This window comes from Poecilia formosa, unplaced genomic scaffold, assembly GCF_000485575.1.
Source record: "Poecilia formosa unplaced genomic scaffold, Poecilia_formosa-5.1.2 Scaffold304, whole genome shotgun sequence".
Classification (NCBI taxonomy): Eukaryota; Metazoa; Chordata; class Actinopteri; order Cyprinodontiformes; family Poeciliidae; genus Poecilia; species Poecilia formosa.
This window is the reverse complement of record NW_006800243.1, coordinates 542878-566743: the sequence shown is the minus strand read 5'-3', so window position 1 is coordinate 566743 and position 23866 is coordinate 542878. Positions and strand designations below refer to the sequence as shown.

At 39.6% G+C, this 23866-nt stretch overlaps 1 protein-coding gene across 1 annotated transcript in view; it reads left to right on the top strand.

Annotated features, from left to right (window-relative positions):
- Window positions 1-23866, top strand: part of rapgef6 (Rap guanine nucleotide exchange factor (GEF) 6) — a 149887-nt gene that overhangs the window by 46457 nt on the left and 79564 nt on the right. Inside the window, exons 6-7 of the mRNA XM_007572570.2 lie at window positions 3408-3554; window positions 6882-6899. Of these exons, the coding sequence (XP_007572632.1) occupies window positions 3408-3554; window positions 6882-6899 (165 nt within the window). The remainder of the gene's footprint in view (window positions 1-3407; window positions 3555-6881; window positions 6900-23866) is intronic.

The following is a 23866-nucleotide window of genomic DNA, read 5'->3' as shown; positions in this document are numbered from 1 at the left end:
ATCCATCCATCCATCCATCCATCCATCCGAGGTGGGTCGCCTGGACAGGTGGCCAGTCTGTTGCAGGGCACCGTTTTTGTCTAATGACAACGAATCACAGAGGCTGATTAGTTAAAAACAGGAATAAAAGTCGCTGCTGTGTTGAAGAAACCTTGAGGTTTTTAAAACCAAAATCGGCCTTGAAGGCTCACCTTGATCCACAGATGCAGGAACCTGACTTTCCTTGAAATGTCTCATTAATGAGAGAGTTTTATAGGAGAGTGGTTGCTCTTGCAGCAACATATTTAATCTGAAACGACCCCCCAGGGTGCGTTTAGAGACTGTTGCAGCTGTAAAAACGGCAGCAGTGGTGCTGACTGCATCACCGAGGAGATTTATGGTCAGAACAAAAAAATGAGCTCAATTAAAAAAACAAAATATTATTTGGGAATAAAATCACTCTGCTCTTCTTCCTTTTCTTGTTTCATAAGGAACATTTGCCCAAATCCTCGTCTTGTTCATCGTTTTGTAATGTTTTTATTACAATCAAACAGAAGTTATGACTCCTGTAGCAAACTGTAAAAACTAGAAAACATCTTAGACGTATTTAATAAAAATGCTTCATTTCAAGTTTTAATGCATCACTTCAACATTATTTAAACATAATGTTAACATTATTTAAACATAATGTTAATGTTTTGCCTGTACAAAAAGGTTGTACAAACTTTTTGCAAAGTGGGCCAAAAATTTAGACTCAAAAGTAATACACTAAGATTAGTGTATCGTTTTCCTCTGTAATAATGAAGAGTTAGAAATGTGTCGCCGTTTCATGTTTACACAGCGTCTCGTCTCAAACGCTGCCTGAATGTCTGACTGGTGAAGACCCATTATGCCCCCCCACCTCCACTGGTCCCATGATCATACGCTTGAAAAATGACCACACTTCCTGCTTCCTCTGAAAACTCACAAAATAAAACATTGTGACGAGCTTCACGTCGGCTCATCTTCTGGTTTACATTCCTGCTCTATCTGATCTTGCGTTTTTTCCTCTTCAGTTGTTCTTTCGTTCATTTCCCAGCTCACAGACCCCGACGTAGTGAGCACTGTGAATGTAACTCCTGTCTATCATATGACCAGAGTCATGACAAGAGCCACAGATCACATTCCCTGGTCTATTCCCATGGCCCCAATTAACTGATTGGCCGCAGTGCGATGTGACTGCTGCAGCCCCCCTCTTTTCTCTTGTGCATGGAAAGAAGAATGCTCCTGCATGCCTCTTTTTGTGAGTTTCCTTTATTTTCTCTTTCTCAGGAAGCAAAAATGATAATATTCAATCCCTGGTGCTTTTGTTTCGTGCAAGTCTAAACTCGCTGCAGAGGTTTATCTTTATTTTATCTGAATAAAAAAAAACAACATAGCTCGTTCAGAGAAAAGTTATCCCAAGTTCGCTTTTTGAACCAGAAGTGCTTGTGATTGAAATCTGACGGAAACTTTAAGCTTCTGCTCACTGGGTTTTAGCTGCCCAGAGGGATTTTATAAATTTTCACTGAAAATTTCCTGCAAATACATGCCAGCTATTGTTCGTAATCGCTTCCCCAAAATTTAAAAATCAAAGGATACCAGCTTAGCCAGCTTTATGGGGGTCACACCGATCCCGCGTGTGTGTTTACCCTCCGCTGGCCGACCGTGACATCTGCTGTGCTCCTCCTGAGCGCCGCATTAAGACCGCCGGACATTAAACCCGAACCAGGTGTAGATAATTTACATTTTGCATCTGCCTTTTCTACACTCTGCTTCCCGCTTGCTCTGTATTGATGCCGGCGATTACAGTTAGGCCAAATTTCTATCATTTCCACCGTATACCACAATATATCACGCATTCATAATTCCTGACCACCCAGAAGTTACTATTTATTATTGTTATATCTACTTTTAGTAACAAGATTGATAAAATCGGGTTTGATCTCAAATTTAACTCAGTTATGCTTTTAAAGATGTTAAAAATCCATTTGTTTTTCATGAAAACAGAAGGAATATTGATATTTTAGCCCTCCTCTCTGGCTGTTGTGGGTCATCATGAGTTTTTATGTACAAGACGTCTGTCAATTCACATGATTAACCCGAGTATAGCACACTGAGGTTGCTAACAAAGGCACCGCTTCATCCAGTCTTGGTTCCAGTCTTTAAATCTCCTCAGCACAGTTTGATCTTAATGAAGAAATCAGAGTCATATTTATGCTTCTTATCAAGTGTTTTATGCATTTCTTTCAGGAAAAACAACATATCATTTACCAGTAATGGTAATTTATGGTTCTTGGACACAAAAAAGCAAATTACAAGGCAACAAAAAAATCAAATAATTAATTCATGGTCAGCAGCAGCTGTAAAAAGCTGTGAGGAAAAGTTGTAATTCACCCAGTTTTTCTCCATATAATGCAGAATTAATGTTCAAGCTATTTTAAAACAATAAGCTACGAGAGTAAACAAAACAGAATGCAAGAAAGGAAAAAGTAAGTGAAAAATGGCATTAAAAAATCAAAGCAGTATTGTTCAACAGGTTCTGTAACATGATTTCCTGATAAACAATGTGATTCTAACTGACATAATAAGGCTATTGAGTTACTATTATGCAACGGAGAACAAAAACAAATTCTTCCTTCAACAAACTGACCAGCACAAAACGCCTGTGGGACTGAATTGTATGGCCGGATTCTGTGAACTGTGCTGGTTTTTTCTGCCTGCTGAGGATATTTGTGTATTTACGGCTTCCTGGAGGAAACTGTGGGCTGACTTTATGCTCTGCGCGCGTGTCAGAGGGCGACACAGTGAGCAACAAGACATGTGAGTAAGTTTGTCACTATGCATCTGGTTGAGCTGCTAAACTCTTCGCTGAAACCTTTGGAGTGATTTATTCGGTTTTTCAACCTTTCCTGGATGATTTCTTGGCGAAGGATTTTGGATTTAAACTTTTGGACACCTTGGCGCAATCGTTTTGGTTTTTCCCCCTCCCCTGTGGTGTTTCCTGCTTTTATGTGTTTTTCTGATCCCGTCCTTGAATCCGGATGAGTGTGCTGCGCTGGCACCGGCTCTCTGCGCTCTGGAAGAACTGGATGTTCAACCAGGAGCCAACAGAAGAGCAGGGCCAGGTTCCCGAAGCTCCGGGAGACAAAGAGGAACCGCAGCAGAAAGAACGCAGCAAGTTCACAGATTCCAGCCCGGATTGTTTGAATCTAATGGGAGCTGACACCCAAGACTCGGAATACGAGGAACAGAGTCTGGATTTTATAAATCAGAATGTTGTTCCAAAGGTCCGGAGGTCTGAACTGCTGAAACGGAGCTGCTCCGAGCCGTGCCCTCAGCCGACGAACCATGTGGATCGGTCGAACAGCTGTGGCTCCGTGACTGAGGGCTGTGACCTTACCTTACAGGTGGACAACGGCACCGAGGGGGACGACAGCTTCCTGCAGAGAGACGGGTCCCAGCGGCGCTCCAGGAGGCGCTTCAGGAGGGTCAACCCGAAAGGAGAGCGGGAACTCATCACTGATGGTCAAGAACCCGCCAGCTACAACAACACGGTAAGACGACGCTACTGCTGATGGGTTTGTTTAGAAACCTTTAAAGATTTAAAGGTCCAGTTTACGTCTATTGAAAACTTCTTGGTTGTTTTAGACCATCAGTGTTTTTGAATGAAAATATATTAAATGCTTGTCACCAACTAAAGCTTAACTGGCCTGTTGCAGTAAGCAACAAATCAATTAGTCGCATGAGAAACTAAGCTCAATAATTTCCATCTGCGTGTCTTATCCTCTTTCTGTTTTCTCTCACCAAGACTTTTTGTTTTTGAGTTTGCAGACATTCCTTTTGTAGATTTACTGCCATGTTTTGCTGCGTTGCTTCTGCATCAGCTTCATGTTTTTCCATTTGCATGATTTGTTGTTTTTCCTGTTTCCTCTCTTTCTACCAAACACTGAATGATAAAAGTTTTTGGTGCTTTGGTCTCAACTTTCCCCTTTTTGAAGGATAATTCTGTTTACAAAGACTTTTTTCTGTTGTTTTGTGTAAATATTTTGGATATTTAAACCTTAAATGAATTTCACTGCAAAAGCACAAAATCTTACCAGTAATTTTGGTCTATTTTCTAATGAAAATACCTTAGTACATTTCAAATAAGATTACTTACAAATAACTTTTCAGCAAGAAACTGGAGCTTGTTTTAAGTCAATAATTCCTATTAATTGCAGAAAAAGTTCTACTTCCACTGGTAGATTATTTGCCATGTCATCTTCCAATGGAACAAGCAGTTTTTTAATCAATATTAAGAAATGATTGCTTGAAAACAAGCTCAAAAGTTAGTTAAAAGTTATTTTTGTCTAATTTTAAGAAACTGGACCAGAAATACTTGGTAACTACAATATGTTATCACAATAACTTCTGGGACAAAATGTGTTACTGTGACAGGCCTCGCTGTAGTACTACTACGCCTGACTGTTATTTTATGACTGACGTTTGAGTCACCACTTTGCTCTGAAGATTTAAACGTTTCTCTGCAGAGTGGTTAACTCTGGTAGCTCTGTTTTCTCTTTGACCTTTTCGGCATTGAGACTGTGTACAGTCATGAGCGCCCAGCGACTTCCCCTCCCTCTGATAGGATCACCGGGTTTGGCGTTGTCAGTTACAGTTGCAGCTAATCATCTGGAGACACACAAGCAGCTGCAGGCGGCTGCACTGTTGGCGCGCACACCTGGGGCTCCCCAGGTGGCCGCAAAGGGCCTTAATGGAGAGTTTAAACAGGTCTTCTGTCTACCCTAGAAGTCTCCTGGTGATTGTTCCATTTTTTTTTAATTATTATTATATATAAAGTTCTCAGATACCAGAATACCCTCACGCCCATCTTTAAAAAGCACCCCCTTCAACCATTTTACATTTTTTCACTTTAAGGCCACAAACTCATTGTGTTGTATTGGGATTTTCTTTGACAAACACAACCATCTAAACCAGAGGTGTCAAATTCAGTTTCATTTGATCTTAAGATGTTCTTAAAGGGCCGGTTGTGCCAGAACGAATTGATAAAACCCATTAAACTGTTAAAATATTAATAAATAGCAGTTCCTACAGGAGTTTGGTTGTTTTTGTAACCAAAATCACATATTTTGTGATGCTAATTTGGAAATATTTTTAAGGAATTTTATGATATTTTCGCTAATGTATGATGTTAAATGTGACTTTTATTACTTGCCGTGTCGATCACAGACTGACATCAAGTAAGGCAGCAGTCACTTAAACTCAATGTTTTTGACCAATTTTGAGAAAAATTTGTAGTAAAATCAGAACAAATGTGGAGATCTGTTGATTTTGTGTGAATTTTGAGGATTTGTGAAAACCTGGAGGAACTTATTGATGTTATTTGGAGTCAAGAGGGCCACATAAAAAGCTATGGTGGGCCAGATTTGGCCCCCGGGCCTTGAGTTTGACACATGTGATCTAAACCATGTCTGAATGAATGAATTTGTGTCCCTTTTTGAGGCACATACAGAGGCAAAAATCTGCTAACCCAAATTTCAAGTTTGACACAATTAGATTTAGGTCTGTACTTTGACTAGGTCACTGTAGCAGAAGAATAGACTTTCATCTAAAGCTGATGTGTCAAATTACAGTCCTTGTGGGTCGATGTGCAACTTTTTGGATTTATCCCGAGTCCAACACACCTCCTGAGTTCTACAGACTTTTCCTAATTATGTGATCCAGGTGCGTTTTCACAGACAGATGTTAAAGTTGCAGGACGTCGACCCAGTTTGACACCAGTTGTTCTTTACTAAGCCTTTCCACTAACTCTGGCTGCTTCCACCAAGTTGTCTTTGCTCTATGTTTAACTAAGTCCACATTCCCATCGTCTCTGAAAAGCATGCCACCACCATGACTCATCTTCTGGGTTTGTAATCATTGTTAGTTTCCAGTACAGGAAATGTTTCTTATTGCTTTGCCTCTAGTCTGACCCAACTGTAAAGAGGACTTCCTATGACTTTCTTTCAACAATTGGAAATATTTTATTCAGGTGTAGATTTTATGAGGCTGTTTACAAATCCACTTTGGAAATTTAAATCTTAAATATCCAACATATTTTCTGATTTTTCTTAGAAAAATTAGATGTCTGAAAAAATATTTCACTAACCTTTTGATTCAAAACCGCACAGCATTCTGGGGGATCGAGACAGAGGAAAGCTGAGCTAAGAAATGTTGGTGGAATCAACTGACTCACTCTTTGGTTGCTTAGCAACTCGCTCATTCTTTGGTTGCCTAGCAACGGTCTGTTCAGTAACTGCTACAGTTTAAGTTCTAACTTGTTCTTTATAAATGCTTAAAAATAAAATAACGGCATGGAGTGAAAACTGTGGATAAAAAAGGAACCAGTTTGGTAGTATTTCAAATATTTAAAACAAAAAACTAATAAATTATCGTTTATATCAACTAATACGTATTTCAGCCACCAGCTAGTAAAAACTTTATAAAGCAGCCCTTTAAAACCGTGTATCCTTTTCCTTCTTTGAAATTGGTCTTTCACATAAAATCCCAATAAAACGAAATGATTTGATGAGATGTTAAAGTCAAACATCTCAACTTTTGACAAAAAAATAAAAAATAAAAAATCAAAGCCTTTCCACCCCAATCAGCTGGCAGAGCAGAAAACCAGGACAAAAACAAAGTCCTGCAAACACATGGAATTAGAGAAGGACTTTGGGATTAGATTCAAGCTGAACAGAAGAGCAGGAGGAGCTAGTAGCACATAAAAAAACAACAGTATCACAAGAGATTACTGTGCTGTGACACGTGTAAGGCTCTCGGCATGCTTTTTAAATCTCATTTCTTTTCTTTTTCCACATATTTTCTGCTGTGTTCAACCTCAGGATTATGTCAACAACAAGGTAGGAAGTAATTCATCAATATTTCACACGTTCATCTTGACATGTTGGGTTATTTTTCTGTTGGTTTGTGTGTGTTGATGACTGTGTAGATAGTACCCACCTGAATCAGACACCTGTTGTTTGGAAGCAGGCCGTGTTGTGAAAAGCAGGTCGTTTTGATGTCGCCACACACATGCGCACACCGCTGTCTGCTGACGCTGTGGGTGGCTGATAGGAATGTGGCGAACAGACGGATCACAAGGTGCATGTTGGGAACCACAACATGCTGATTTACACAGGGGTTAAGGTAAAGTTTACAGGACAGACAGGTTTGCGAGACTTTTTCACTCCAGTTTAGCCAACAATACAGCCACATATGCCTTAAAGTGACAGTACTAGTGAACAGTAAACACATTTTTACGATAAATTGTCCCAAAAGTTACTGCGATAAACATTAATGTTTTGACGCCATTTTCATGTAATATGTTGGTAATTATGCTAGCTGTGAGCTAGCATAGCCTGTCATGAATGCTAAGGCTAGTTAGAATGGAGAACAATGATGAAGAGGTTTTCCTGTAATGGTGGTTGTTTCTCTGCCATTAGCACATTTCGCAGCGAGTATTTGATGTTGATTGACAGCGCTAAGGCCCTCCTCTTGTCTCTGATTGGTTGTTTTTGGTGCATTTCTTCAAACGACAATAGTAGCTCATGTGAAGGTGAAGATCCATATTTTCTCTGATTGTCTTATTTTAAAATATCACAACATGGTGACAGTTAAATTTTTTTTTTAAAAGTTACGTACTGCAGCTTTAACCGTCTTATTTTTAATAGCATAACAGATGCTTTAAAAGTACATATCACACTCATAAATGCATCCACTATGCAGAATTGAAGTGTAGTTCTGGCATTAGATCAGAAGATGTTTGCAGCTCTTACTGAACCATAATAACATCAGTAATCCATTATCACTGTTCTGTTCTGCACTGCGTCTGGTGTCTCTCCTCTCTTAATGCTTCGACTTGGAGTCAATGGAGTCTCTGAATGTATGAATTAAAAAGAACACACACACACACACACACACACACACACACACACACACACACACACACACACACACAGGAAGTCTGTGAGTGGCAGAAAATGTGTAAACATGCTTAAAACATTTTGCTTTTTTTTTTGTTTGTTTAATTTATGATAAATTACTGATTTTTGGACCAGTGAGGCAGAAGATTCTGCACATTCAGCAACAGCAGACCACTGGGATTTACTAACGACTCACACACACATACACACTCATACATGTTGAAATAAGCAGAGGAAGGCACTTCATTTAGACATCAGAAACCTCAGAGTGATTGTCTGCCCTGTGCTGGAGAGGTTGGATAAGAAGCCATCACCTCATTTGCCTTGCGGGGGAAACCCACGCTGAGGGGCTTTTTACAGCCAGGCTGCTCCCTGCCACCTCTGGACCATTAATCCAGAGCAGGTTCAGCCCTCTGCACACAACGCTTCAACAAAACACTGAATAAAACCTGCAAACAATGAGTTTTCCATACGGATTTATTGGTATTTGTGTCAGTTTGTCATCTGAATAGCCTGCTTACGAGGCTTGAATTTCTGATTTTTAGCTTTTGTTTTCGGGTTGCTAAGTGTCTGTCTTGAACGTGCCTGTGGACAGTGAGGCATTTTTCTCGGTTCTCTGAAGGAAGTGACTTTCTTTAACGTTCAGCGGAAGACACAGACGTCTCATGCAGAGTTTGTGGTTTGCTACCTTCCTGTGTCAGAGGCTGAGATGTCTGACATGTTGTGTTGTTTTTCCTCCCAGAAACTAATCAAGCATTTAGTTTATAGCAACCTAAATGCTTGACCTGATATATGCTAATTGGGTTACTAGCGAAATTGTAACCCAATTAGCATATATTGTGGATCTGCTCATATTCATATTATTTTGGTGTCTGATAGAAAAAAAACAAACAAACCCCTAAAAATCATGAACACACCCTGAATTGATGTACTCACTCCTTTTTATATATTTTGATATGATACTTCCAATTAAAATCTAGTGCAATCAATTACTTTTGAAGGTCACATAATTAGTATCTACAGTTTATCGGTGTGTAATTTAATTTCAACAAACATCAGGAAGACGACAACCTTTTTAGAAACGCAGTTCAAAACGGGTTTAAAGGTGAACCGAAAACATTTGGAAGTCAGTCCAGTTTTGCCTGTTCATTGCTGCACCTCTTCATTTGCCATTTTAAAGCCAAATCTGTTTATTTTGAAATATTTATAAAACAAGACCACATGTGATTATTTGCAGAAGCCAAGACTTGCAAAAATAGTCGGCTGGATCAGAAAGTTCACAAATCTTCACCGCCCCCTTCAGGCCTGGCATGCTCACTACATTGTTTACAATTCGATTTGTGTTTTTTTTATCTGCAGTAGCATGTTAATATGCTGTGTCGATGCAATTATTTCTCAAATGTTTTTAGAAACGCTGTTTAAACAGGATAGAAAAACACACCAGGTAAGAGTATTTTGGAGATGGTTAAAGCAAAGATGACATATAAAACAATATCCTAAAGAAGAAACAAAGCCTTGTTCAAACCTGAAACAAGTGTGACAAATCTGCACACCTTCCAAGTCATTTTAATCTATTAATATGCGAATCTGGCCTGTGGTCTAGTCAAAGTTCAGACCTTAATGCAGTCTCTGGATGGGAAAATTGGTTGACCAATATCTCAAAAGCACAAAAAAACAAAACTTTTCAGATTTGTATTTGTAAAAAACCCAACTTTTTTACAATCCTAAAAAACTAAATGAATTTTGCTGCTGTAAAATAATAGATTGTGAAAAAGTTTAAGGTTTAAATAATTGACTAGATCTAAAACCCTACCAGATTTTTATGAAGTCATGCAATGATGCTTCAGCTTTTAACACTTTCACTTTAGTCAAACAAATTGGACTCTGATGCACCGATCTTTGAGCTGTTTCTGTTTGGGATTACATTACCATGACGCTGTTTTGTTGTATCATTTTACTCGTTTTGATGAGCTTTTGTTCGTCATGCAGGTCCATTAGAGACTGAAGTCACCGTTTACAGGCAGGTGAAATCTAAAGTTGCACTCTTCATGTGGTTGACAAGTCATTGCTGTGACTCAGCAGGGTGCTTTGTCATAACAGAGTCAACCTGGTGGAACATAAATATCTGAACATTTAGAAGTCAAGGAAAGGGTAAAGAAGACTGAGTCTGAGGTATTTTTGATAACTTTTCATTGACTGGTTAAAAGCACCTGTAGTTGTAGAAACAGTTTTTAAATAATGTACATGTTTGAGATATTTCAACAGCTTCGAGCTTCTGCATATTTTAAAAAGTGAATTTTCAGCACAAAATCATTTGTGTGATTTGGGAAATAACTTGATTTCCTTGGCATCAAAACGAAATATAAAGGCTGTCAGGATTTTAATATATTCCCCATCAATGCTATTGTCGTTAGTGTCATTAAAGCACTATGCATATTATTTATGAGTGTTTCCTTCTTGACGTGGTTCTCATGCTGAGCTGAGATATCCTGGAAGGCTTGTGTCTGAAATCTGCCTGCTGCCTTAATGCATCCAGTTCTCATCTTGTCTCTTCCTATCTGGACACACATGGGACCAGTTTAGCCCTGGGGCGTTTTTCTACCCCTGCTAAGGTCGGTAAAGCCCCAGGGAAAGATGGAGAGTCAGAAACTAAGAGAACAGGAAAGTCTAATCAGAGCCAGAAGATCAAAATGAGTGTGTTGCCTGTTGTTGATGTGAAGGTCATTTTGACATTGTTTACATTAGTCCTTTGCATTGGCTTGTTGCTGAAAATGTGCTATATAAATAAAATTACCTTACCTTACTTGATCAGTTTTAGTATTCATAGTTGAAAATCATGACCAATACCTGGTTCTGGTTTTCTAAACCAGCTGACATGAATGACAGCTGCTCTGCTTGTTTACAGATATGTTGCATTTTATTGGAAGATTCACGCATGCGCACAGCGCTGGAGGGCTAAAAGATGATTCTTTTACTTGTCATCCGTAACGGTGGTGTCGCGGTTGAACAACTTGGTGAACAAAATCAAATCTCAAGATGCAGGGATTATTAATTTGGTGCATTGCGCCACAGCCAAGGAAAAATAAGGCAGAAAAACTGTTGAAAAATAACTTAAAACCACGCGTATTCTTCTTTTTTTCTTGCTCTCTGTGCCGGCTTTGCTGCACACGCAGACCCACTGCCAGCACATCTACGTTAAGGTTGTTATAGTCAAGATAGCATAACTGACTTACTTCCCTCTTATGCTGACAACGTAACAGCTAGAACCAATGCTAATCATCATCTTGCACACATGATTTCGCCTTCCAACATCACTATAACAAACTAAAAGATAAATATTAAAGTATTGCAGTTATTTTGTTAATGGTGGCATCAAGTTTTCTGTGCAGGGAAATCTGTCTCAGGTTAGAAAGCCAGCAAAGGAGCTGAAAAGATCACGCTTTAAAATGTGGTACTTTCTACTCCTTTAGTTGGGACATTTTGTTCGCTTCTTGGTGGTAAGTAGCTCTTAAAATAGAAAGTATTGGGTACCAAGCAAATGGAGAAATTTACTGTAGAAACCACTGTTAAACTAAAGTCCTTTGCTTTTGTTCTGACTTGATTCTTTGTGCGACCACAAATCATTGCCAGCAAGTGAAACATATGCATAAGCCATTACCGCTGGAACTGGCAACCAGACCAAAACCTCATGTTCTAATCTGTAGGTTGTTTACTTCCTCAAATTGTTACCAAGGCTCAAAAATACTCAAACTGTTCCTGAGCTGGCACATTCAGACAGCCTCACACACCCAAACCCACTAAAGTATTCAGACTCCTTGAACTTTTACACTTTTTTTAATGTAATAGAGAAATTCAAAATAGTGCAAAGTGGAAAAAATGACACATTTTTACAAATCACTTGGAGTTATTTGTATTTGTTACCATCTGCTGCAGGGCTGCATTGACTGCTCCACTCTAACAAACAAATATGGTTTGGTCTAAACTTTGGGTGTCAAACTCATTTTCGTTTTGGGCCAAATCAAGACCAGGAAAGCTCTTAAAGGGCCGGTTGTGCCAGAATGTATTGATAAAACTTGTTCACAGAAATATCAATGAATTCATAAAAAGATGTGGCGGTACTTGGGTTTGACATGTCATCATGACTTTTTCTTTGCATAACTTAAAATATAACTGAGAAATAATTTATTTGCGATCACTTTACTAATTTGGAAGATTCCTATTAACTAATTTTTTGTTTATCTGAATTAATAAGTCGTTTAAAAGCTTGATTGTTTGACTTCTGGCCTGCATTAGCCTCATGTTTTGACTCTATTAATTGTGTGGACAGCATGCATGATTGCATGTGCAGTAGCTACAGCCCAAGCTGGGCAGCACAGTGCACCACTGTTGCTGCTAATTTTAGGGATTACATCACCAGCACTAACATGACAACCTTGTTGATCTCCCACTCTAAATTCTCTCCTCTGTCTCCTCCCTCTCAGCTGCTTAACCTTTATCCTCCCCGTTTCTTTTTGGGCATCTGCTTGATAATATTTCATTAGATTAACTTGAAAACGAGGGAGCCGTTGAAGCTTCGGAACAGAAGCAGATTTAATAGTTGTCAGGAAAAGCTGAGGTGAGCCTCTGTCAGATATAACATGTGTCCTGCAGAAAAACAAAGCCTTTAATCCTCCTGTTTTACCTCCTTTTCACCTTGTGAATTCCCGCTGGCAGTTTTTATTCCAGCTCGTTTTTTCTCCTCTTTTCTGAATTTTTTATCCTCTCATCACTTGCTTGTCTTCTCATTCATCTTTCTTTGGATAAAAATGGGGATTTTTATCCGTTATGTTCATCATATATATATATATTTTTTTACAGTTTTTTTAGGGAAATTGCAATAAAACTGCCTATTGCATTCACAGCAGGGCTAACAGTGTTGGCTCAATGGAGTTGTTTTTGTTTCTCCATCTCCTTCAGACTTGAACCTCTCTGAACGCAGTCTCTGTAGAGACCAGTCGGAAAGGGAAGGGTTGATTTTAAATAGCAGGAAGTCCTGAACTCATTCCCACTGAAACACACCGAAGGAATGAACACAGACCTACGATACCTACGATGGCGGCGGTCTGTCACCAGAACTACATGAAGTAATTGTATTCTTCTTATTCATAAAATACATGGAACAAATTCTATGAGACAAATATAGAGAGGATTATATCATAGTTTCTCAACCGTAAACCAAACCACTGTTAAAGTGGTGAGACATTACGAACACAGGCGTACCCCAAGGCTCAGTACTTGTTCCACTTATTTTTAATTTATTTACGAATGATTTTGTTAGGACATTGCACCGGTTTTAGCTGAACTCAGCGTGAGCAGCGCTGTGCCCCACACTGACTAACTGCATCTTAACGCCTAAAATAAAATTAATTACATTGGACTCTCTGAAAGAAAATGTTTTTCACCAAAGCAACTCAAGTCTATTTTTCTTTTATTGTGTTTCTAAATTATAAATGGCCCTAAAACATTATTAGTGCACACAGCACTTGTAGTGAAGAACTTTTTTGATTTGAAATACAGGAAATCTATTCAGAATCACAATAACTCGAACCAGGTCAACGTGTTCATGGTTTTATTGTGGAGTCACAGAAGAATAAAGACGATGAGTTAAGAGACTAATATTTTAATTTCAGGTTGTGTATTTTAAGAAGTTATTACTGCAGTGGACAGTTTAAGGTTAGGTGGTCTGTAAGTGTTTGTTTAATGGGATAAGTTTGAGAAACGCTGCTTTAGCTGGATGTTTGGTTGCATCAGTGAGTTGCAGAGCTTCAGTCAGACGACTGGTTTTAATTGGCCTGACAGAACTGATGAGATGTGAGCTGCATTCAAAAGCTGCCTCTGGCCACACGCTGCAGGCAGGTGACTGCAGACTGGCTAACCTGGTTACTGATTCCCAGTAGACCTCTGGTCTCAGCAGCCTCAGGGTGAAAGACATCCCCAAATATTCACACAACTCCCCAACCATACACACAGGATGCCTTGTGTCTGGCTCCTGCACGCTGCACGGCATGTGTGGTTGTCTGCCGGCTGTTTCCTGTCATTCGTTGCCTGTTTAAATTAGTAATATTTCTAAAAAAAAAATTTAAATCACAATTCAGCCTCCCAGTGTGCCCTTTTTACTTTCATATTTCCATGATTGCCTTGTTGCTTTTGCTCTCTTGTTCCGCCTTTCTCTGCGTTTAAAACATTCACCTGACGTTATCCGACTGGTGTTCACAAACACACAGGGTTGCAGACAGAATGTTCCAGGAAGCGTTTCCTGTGTGACGTCTATCCTGCTCGGTGTTTTGCTCACACAGTCCACATCTTCATGTTCATTTATGCCTGAAGGTCCTGAAAGTTTGTTTTCATTTTTTCATTTTGTGTTCGGGTCAGACGAACCGTCAGAGGCGACTGTCTCTTTAAAAACCTAAACATGTTTGGTTTGTGCTGAATCCTGCATTTCAAATCTACAGACCTACTCAGTTTACTTCAGTAACGTTATTGGAAAGATGTACTTTGAGGTGTATTTTATTTCTACTTTTACTAGAGTCATTTTAATATGAAGTATTTCTACTCTTACTTGAGTAAAATTTCTGGATTTTCTACCCACTGAATTTCTTTCTCCTAATTGGTTTGTGTTTTCAGTTTTGCATCATTTACATGTTCAGAGATCCCATAAATAAGATATCCATTAAGCAGAGTCACATGCTCCGTCGATTTTTAATGAGGAAAAAACAAAACCAACGTTGAATCTTTTTGAAATATATTAACAATATTTCTACATTTCTCTCTTCTGTATTTATCCAAACATGTTAAATTGATTCAATAATCAATATTTCAGGTTTCAGTTGATTCACTCTGACCTGCTACCTATAAATAGTTCTCATGTTACGTCACATTTGCAGGAACTTTGTAGTCGGCGGCCATCTTGGTAGGTGCAGGAGGTGCGGAGTTATGACAAACAGAATAGCTCTCACCTCATTCCTATCTAAGTACATTACATCTATAACTGGATTACACTTTGAGTCGTCTACCCACGTCTGTGTACTGCTAAGATAAATATGAGTGATATATACTGCAGTACTTACTGCAAAATTAGCTTAGCTAACGTAGCTTTTACCTGCTAGCTAAGGCAGACATGTCGCCTTGGTGTTTGTTACTACATGTATTTACATCTTACGTTACATTAAGAGTTCGTACGTCCTTTAGAAAGTCGGTTAAACATTGATTGTATGCGTCCATGAAGCTCCTCCTTGTTTGCGAACTCTTTATGTTCACTAAGTAGTGAACTACTTAGTAGCAGATCGGAAGCAGCTTCTCCACATCGTCTGACATGTTTTGATCCCAACAGCAGCCATTTTGTTTGTATATCTCTGTCTTGCACGTCGGTCCAGAGTGTCCATATCCGTTCTTTTGTTGGCCTTGGCTCTGCGCTTGCCTACCAAGATGGCGCTGATCACTTCCAGTTCAGACTTTTGGAAACTATATGCAAATTAAACATTGAAAAAGATGCATCTGAACTGAAAACATGTATTATTGGGGAGAAATCTACAGCACCCTGTAGATGTTTTCTTACTGAATCACACTAATTTGTTTGTATGGGTGAAAAGTCTAATAAAAGTATCAGTGCATTAGGAAGGCCAGATTGGCTTTAAAAGCAGTGTGTTTGTTTGTGTCATCTTTCAGTTACACATTGACTTTATCTGAGAAAGAACAGCAGAAACTGCTTCTATCTGAGGCTCATTTATAAAGACCAGGCTTTGAAGCAGAGCAGACATGTATGCAAAAAGGAAGAAAGCTGCAGCTAGTGCACACTTACACTTACACACTTCTTTTTAATGCAAGCACAAATATACTGCATGCACTCACTTGACAGGCCCCATCCATTAACCCGAGAGTCTTTAATCCATTCAGTGATCTGTAATTTCATTCATATGAAGTGGTGGGGTTTAATGGCTGAGTCTCTGCAGGTCTGTGTGTGTTTGATTCATCCTTTCATCCCAGTAACTATCTGCTCTGTCCACCGGCCTCCCATTTTGGTTTTCTGCCTCTCCCTGCGTTCCTCTCCGTCTCTCTTGTGTACATAGCGCTCCTCTGAAGGCTGGACTCCATGTGCTCGCCTCCGATTGGTTGCTGAGGGGAGAGATGATGTCATTCCTAGTCGGGAGGTGTATTTCTCCTCGTTGGCACAGAACGCAGAGGAAAGAGATCCTGATTCAGAGCAGCTAGCTGAAACTGTAAAAACAGTAGCATGGAGCCAGAATGAGATGGTTAAAATAAAATATCAAACAATTTGAGGAAATAATTTCAGTCCTGTTTCTGGCGTCTCTTCCTGTTCGGCTAATAATTAGCGTTTCTAATCGACAGACGGCTTCTATTGTCTCTGGTTGGAGATCCTCCCCCACTCTTTCATCTTTATTGTCCTGGTGTCATGAGCACAAGGCATTCTGGGTAATGCATGAAGAGCAGGGAAAAGGGAAATGGAAACACTTACTGATGCATTTTGCAAAAATAATTATTATTGGAATAAAAGCTGCTTGTCAGGAGATAACAGCCAAGTTTCAAGGAATTACAAGTTACTTGAATCACAGTTTGAGTTTATTAAAATCACTTCAGCATACTTAAAGAAGGGCGGTGATAAAAAATATTGCAATATTTTTTAAATTTAATTGAAAAAGAAAATTTTCTGTTTTTGATGATACTTTTTAGTTTTCTTATTTTTTTTGTAGGAAGTTGCATCGACCAGTGTTGTTTTTTCTACTAAGAAAATTTAAATAAAAGGTGAAAAACGCTGGTGCAGACATGCAGCCGGCTGGCGAGTTTTTCTAAACCGTCATGATTTTACAACTTTCACATGTTCTGTTGTATAAAAATCACAAATCAAGAAGAACGACCAAGAAGCTGCTCATGTTTTACAAAGAAAAACTCTTGAATCCATGGCCAGATTTCATTAAATTCCAAGTGGATTAAAGACTTTAAGATGCTTCTGATTGTTTATTTTCAGAATAATGTGGTCAAAATGAGAAACATGCCTTTATTGGGGTTTTGTGATTATATTTCTTCTTGATTATGAACTTCTGAGGATTTCAAAAGGCTGTTAAGCTTGGTAGAGTTGGATCTATTGTCTTAACACAAGTTGCTTGAATTTCTTCCTCATTTTTGTCTATTAAAATGTGGGAGCAGATGCAGATTTGTCCTGAAAGGTAAAAATAAGTGTCAGGTTGCTTTTCTTCTTGTTGGACAGACGTCACTGGGATTTTGTAAAGTTATTTTGTCTTTGTTAGTTTGAGATTTGTCAAGGTTTTTTTCTGCATCTGTGTTTGCGTGAGTCTTAGACGTCAGATTCTGTTGCAAATCTTCCTGAGCCGTTTGTTCGGCTGCAGAGTCTGTCCTTGTATCTCTCTGGGATTTATTCCCCCTCCTCTCCTCCGCCCCTTTCCCTTTCTCGTTTTTTGTAATTTATGCTCACAGAGGGGAGGGGATTGCCTCCATATACTCGGCTTTATGTTACCGGCAGATCAATAAACATGTTCCCTCGCTGTCCTCTCGATCTCCATCTCTTTCTATCTCTCCTTCTCCCATCCACATCTGCTCAGTGGTCAATCCATTTAATGCAGTCCCCGCTGCTGCGCTGCTCTCGCTCGCCTCGTTTCAGCCGCCTCCCCTGCCCCGTCTCTCTTCCCGCCCTCTCCCGCTGCACAGGTGATGTCATTCTTTTTCAGCTGGATTCCCCTCCCTTCCCCTGCCTCTCCTAGCTCCCACTCTCTCCTCCGCTTCCCATTAGCGGCTGACTCTTCTCCGTGCAGCATCCGTCCACGGCGGCTTCTCTCTCCAAGGCTGGGGAGGGGGAGGAGGAACACCGGCGTGAGGTGCGAGCTTTGGCCACTGGATGGTTGGGGTTTACCGGAGCGGGATCGCTGGGATCTGGCATGGAGCTGCACGCCGCCGCTCACGTTTCCATCGCTGGAGCTTTATAGAGTTGCAAAGAGACGAAGGAAGGAGTTTGTCAGGTCCAGATGATTCAAGCCTTGTGGACTTGAACCCTGGCATGAAGTTTTTTCCAGCTTCTTGCTGGATCTTTAGCAGGACAAAACTGACTTAATAGCCTTTTGATAAAAGTTTGCCAGGTTTAACAAATCTTTGTTTTCCTACTAGAACTTTCTTGCTTAAGTAGAGATTTGCAAACTTTGGTTCTGCCTTGACTTGAACTACCTAATTAATACGGACGTCTTTTTTTAAACGCATCTGGACGGTTCTGTTGCAGCAGGAAGAGAGAGAAAGAGTGGCGTCAGCCGTCCCCCTCTTCTCTTACTTATTTATTTCTTTCCTCATCCTTTCGCCGAATAAGAGGGGAAACTTCCCCCTCTCCGGCTCCCTCCCGCTCGTGGAAATGGCTTTCCTGGTCCGTTGCTATGCCAACTGCTTGCAGCCGTGGTCCTCCAAAGTAAGCGATGTCGTAATCCCTTTTCTGGCCCGTTCCTCCGGCGTGTGCGCCGCCGATAGGGGGGATCGGAGATGAAGAACTCAATTAAATAGCATGTTACACGGATGAATGTTGTCTGCTTAGAGATGCATGACTGCTCCACTTTGCATTTGATTTCGAAACACGTTGGAGGGGGTTTGGTGGGATGAGAGATGCACCAATCAAACCGAAACATCGGAATCAACCAATTTTTCTGATTGATGATTGAAAAATTGGCTCCAAAAAGCAACAGAAATGTGTTTTCTGTGCATTAAATGCAGCAACACTAGAAATTCCCACTATTTTCAGATAAAAATGAGGAATTGGCTGCTACCTCGATCCAGTAGCCTGTTGCATGTCACTTTTTCCTCTTTTCTAATTTTGGAATCAGTCAAAGTGTTTCATCTGGAAAACTCTGATTGGTGGATCTCTGAAATAAATCATTTTTAGGAGGGAATGTGCATTAAAAAACATTTTTCTCAGTGTTTGTTTATAAATCCAGTCATAGAGTAGCTGGGATGTTTTGGAGATTTTTTGTCTTTTCCACCAACATCTCATTATTCTAAGCAGCTGCAGCTGCAACTCTGATTCAAGGGTTTCCAAAAATGGTATTCGGAAAGCTCACCGCTCTGTCCCTCCGGCTTTAAATTCGGCTTTTTTCCCCTCTTATTAACAATATAGGGATTTAGTCTATTTAAGCTGTGCAGTGGAGTCGCAGGCCACAGAGGAGCTGTTTGTCTGTACATTTACTCAGTCTGAACCCAAATAGCTGCATTGTAGCTGAGTTTATAATTAACAATTCCTTGGCCTAGTTTCAGTTTCTGAAAATAATCTGCCGGCGTTATCCTCTGCTGAACTTCTGAGGATGTAAGGAAAGCAGCGGCAGGGATCGACGCTTTCCTCGTTTTTATCGTTCGCTCTGTTTAAAGCAGCTGATTTATGGGAACCTGAGCGATCCAGTTGTCCTAATAGAGCAACTGGATCTCCGTTTTGTGGATCTCCGTTTGTCGGTCGCTGAGGGAGCGTCTCTCTGGGCGCTGAAAGCCTCAGAGATGTTTGTCTTCAGCGTCTGTGATTCTTCTTCTGAGATCAGGACTAATTAGGTCCCTGGAGATTAAAAAAGGAAGATGTTCAGTCTGAGGTGAAGCAACGTTGTTTGGTGGCTTGTTACCTTTCATTCTTGCAACCCAAATCAAGCGTTAGTTGGAGATATGGTGGGACTCAAACATTATGCTTCTAAAGTCATCGATTATCTATTGGATTTGATAGATTTTGCAAGAAATTATTGCGATAAACTATAAAATTGTTGTAATTCAAGTGATATAATTAATGCAAGAGAGATCTCAAAGATCAATAAACTTGAAATTCTAGTAAATATTTAACAGTGGAACTGGAAGACATTTTAAATATTCAAAACTAAATAAAACAGAAAAAACAAACAAAATTAATTATAAAGTCTCGGCAAACACAGTTGTCCTTCAAAAAAAGGTTCAGTTGAGACCCAAACACCAGACTGAATAGTTTAGCCGTTCAGGTTTTGGTAGAAAGAGAGAAAAATCAATAAATCATGAGTTTAATTTATCCTGCAGTTAATTGATTTACTGCTTTATTGCATCATTGATGTTTATTAATTTTGATGAAAACTTACTGATTACTTTTGACATATTAAGAGTAGAAATTCATATTTATACCCAAGTAAAAGTAAAAAGCTGCGAGAAATTACTCAGAGTAAAAAAGTAAAAAGTCTACTGAAGTTCTGAGTAACTGATTTAAAAATTACATCATCAGACCAGAATATAAAGTTAGGTGGAAATGTTGGTATTTTAAATGACAATAATTCATGTCAGTAACACAAAATAATAAAATCAGGCAAAATAAATGGTTTTCAAATCAGTTTCTTTTAATACAAAACATATAATGTTAAAGTTTTAATACAAAACTTTAACAGAAACTGCAGGTGTGTCTGAGTCCAGTGAGTTTTTGGGTTGTTTTTCATTCAGTGGGCAGAAAATCCAGAAAATTTACTCCAGTAATAGTAGAAATACTTCATAATAAACTTACCCAAGTAAAAGTACAAAGTACAGCGTAGTGAAGTAAATTTTATCAATACAGTCACTGAAGAAAATGTAACTGAGTAAATGTAACTAGTTACTAGCCAACTCTATCGTCATGAAGGTGTTAAATTAAAAAGTGGAATCTTTTCCACCCTCAGATGGTTTTCATTCATTCTTCTTCATGTGTTTAAACTGCGCAGGCGGCCATGTTTACTTCTAAAACTTAGTTTCAGTTATTTAGAGATTCCAGACGGTTGGTGCGCCTCTGCCCCGCCGGCCCCGTCGGCTCGGCGTTAAATCCATCAGCCACGCGAAGCTCCCCCCATCAACATGCACACGGCCCCATTGCTATGCAACACAGACAAACTGATAATGCCAATGTTGTGCATGGATTATTACCGAGCGAAGCAAAGGCAAAACCCTGAGAAGTGCTAAAGATGGGGTCATGCAATTCTTCTTAACATTGAGCTAAAAACCTCCAAAGAAGGTGTTAAAAAAGCTTCTACACACAAACCCAAAGCTAAACTGGTTTCAGAAGGAGTCAGTTTGGTTCAGGAGACAGGAAGGAGCAGATGAGTGAGGACACAGCTGTCTAAAGTAACAACAACTGCAGCCGCAGCAGTAACGGCAGGCTGGCGACAACAGCAACAGGCCCCATTATTGATGCTTAAATAATAGATGGAGATGGAGAGATGGAAAGGTAAAGGAAGGAGCGAACAAGTAGAAAATGGCAGAGTGTCGGCCTGAATACAAATTTTAAAAGAAGGGAAGAAAAGATGGAAAAGGTTAGAAAAAATAAATAAAAATTCAACAGGAAATGCCTGTTTTTTTTCTACCACCACAGTTCCAAGTATGAGTCCAAATTTAATGGTTTAATACCAAAAACCCAGGTGCCATTATGAAATGGGACCTAAATTTAAACATTGCAGTGGAGTGGCATTTCCTCCAATACATAAACTGGTGAGTGAGGGTTGTACTGGTGTCTTTACTGGTCTGCATAGAAAAATCAATCAGACAGTGACGACTAGAAACATCCAGTTCTATTATCTGTTAAACAAAATATCTTAACATTTCATTATTTTATGAAGCAGTGACAGAACTAAACCAGGGAGGGAGAATCTGACCAACTTCAGATCAGGACTGAACTCATTTTTATCATGTTTTTCCAATTTATTTGTTTTCATGCAGCTAAAAATAACTCTGAAGAATGAGGCTTCCTGTCAGAAAACAACCCAGCTCCACTGGCCTGCATTTTAACTTCTATCATCTGATGCCAAATTTTCAGTTAATTCTTCAATAACTTTCCTCCGGCATTAGAAATCAGAGCATGAGAAAATTTATTCTGCTACCAAATACAAACTTACAGAATAAATGTCCAGAGGGATTAAAGGTTGCAGAAATACCTACCTGCTTTAAAAATTAAAAATACATATTCATTTGAATTATTTTTACATTTTATTCACTTATTTATGCATATTTTGTATTTTAAGTAATATGCATTGTTTTTGATATTGGTGTTGCTGAAATTCTTGCAATAACAGAGTAAAGTTTTAAAAAGAAAGTAATAATTATCTGTTGCTTGTGTTTGTGGTGTTTAATATGCAGCATTTCTTTTTTTTAGTTGTTTTTTTTGTGTTTTCGGGTCATAGATGAGCAGCTTTAGGAATACAGTAACAGATGAAAACAAGCCATGGATGCATTGATAATCAACAAATAGTTTTCTTTATAAAATAAAGAAAATAAGTTAATTACTAAACTCAGGTTAATATATGGCTGAAAAATGTATCATAAGGGTTTTATGTCAGTCGACCATTTTTTGTTTTAAATATCAGACCAATCCAAAACGCTCGAAACACTTCAATGCGCCATCGACGCGCCTTCGACACGCCATCGACGTGCCATCGTAGCGCCATCATCGCGCCATCGACACGCCATCGTCGCGCCATCGACGTGCCATCGATGCGCCATCGTAGCGCCATCATCGCGCCATCGACGCGCCATCGATGCGCCATCGTAGCGCCATCGACGCGCCATCGTCATGCGTCCATATAGACTTTGAGTGTAAACCAGACTCTCCTGACGCTCAAATCGTGTTTGGTTTGAGCGAACACGTACTCACTAACGCTGCGGTTTGAACTCAGCGCTAGCTGATTCCACTAGCTTAGCTTAGCTAGCTGTGAGAGGCGCGATATATTTACCGTTATTGATTTATTGTCCAGCCCTACGTCCCCTTACAGCGTATTTATACTAAATTAGTCAGTCTGTGAGTCATGTAAAGTATATTTATATGATAGTTTTCTGTGCTTCATGGTTCCCTGACAGCATGAATGAGTTGAGTGAACCGTTTTCTGTGCTGTGCGGGTTCGACCTTCGTCAGGTGAGGTGGTTTCTGCCTCTTCACGTCAGACTCGGCTGCTTTCCTTCGACGTCGGCCCTGTGCACTGGGAGGCAGTGGGACTGGCAGGATCCACGCCGAGTCCGAGCTCGGTGTGGCCTTTGAGCTTAAAAAGGCGGCTAGTGCCTGAGCCGCTCAACAGCAACACAAGCAGAGAGATGTGGGATTTTGAACATGAACCACGCAGAGAGCTTTCAGCATGCCGAGGGAGCGCTGGGATATCATATGCACAGGAAGTGGGGGTGATAAGGATCAATATGGATTGCATTTAGCCAGGCCATGCTCCACTCGCCTCCCATAAGTCATAAATTACCATTCAGTCCTAACAATAACAGACACCATTACTAATTTTCTCCTCAAAACGTGTGACTCTCTCTCCTCTTGTTTGCTTCATCTCAGAGTTTATAATCACATATTCAAGGGTTTTGCAGCTCTGTTGAAAGTTGTGAGCTGAAAAATTGTGTCAGGATTTAAATGGCCTCTTGGTTAAACCTTTTTTTTCTCTTTCTCATGTTGAGAGATAATTGCAAAAGCTGTTCAATAAAACAGGAGCTCTGCAGCAGCTCTATCTGACTCCTTTGTTGTGAGCATGAAGCCGTCATGCTTTTTAGACTGAATAGACTGAAAGCACCGATTTTTCATTCTGAAAGTAGTATTTATTCATTTTTACTGTAGAGAAGTGAGCTCTTTGCCCAGTATGCAAACATTTTATGTTTTTATACTGGGCAATAAAACCAACAAAAATGGCTTGTTTTTACACACTTTACTTAAACTTATGGAGGTTTTGGGAAAGGATGAATTATCTCACTTCTTTTCTAATATAAACCTGCAAAATGTTGCTATGGTACAACTAGATAAAATCTGCTAATCAAGTAAAAGTATAAAGTAGCCGTCATAGACATTACTCGAGTAAGAATCAGTAACTGATCAAATTATCATTTAATATTTAAAAATCACATCCAAAATGTGATTTTTA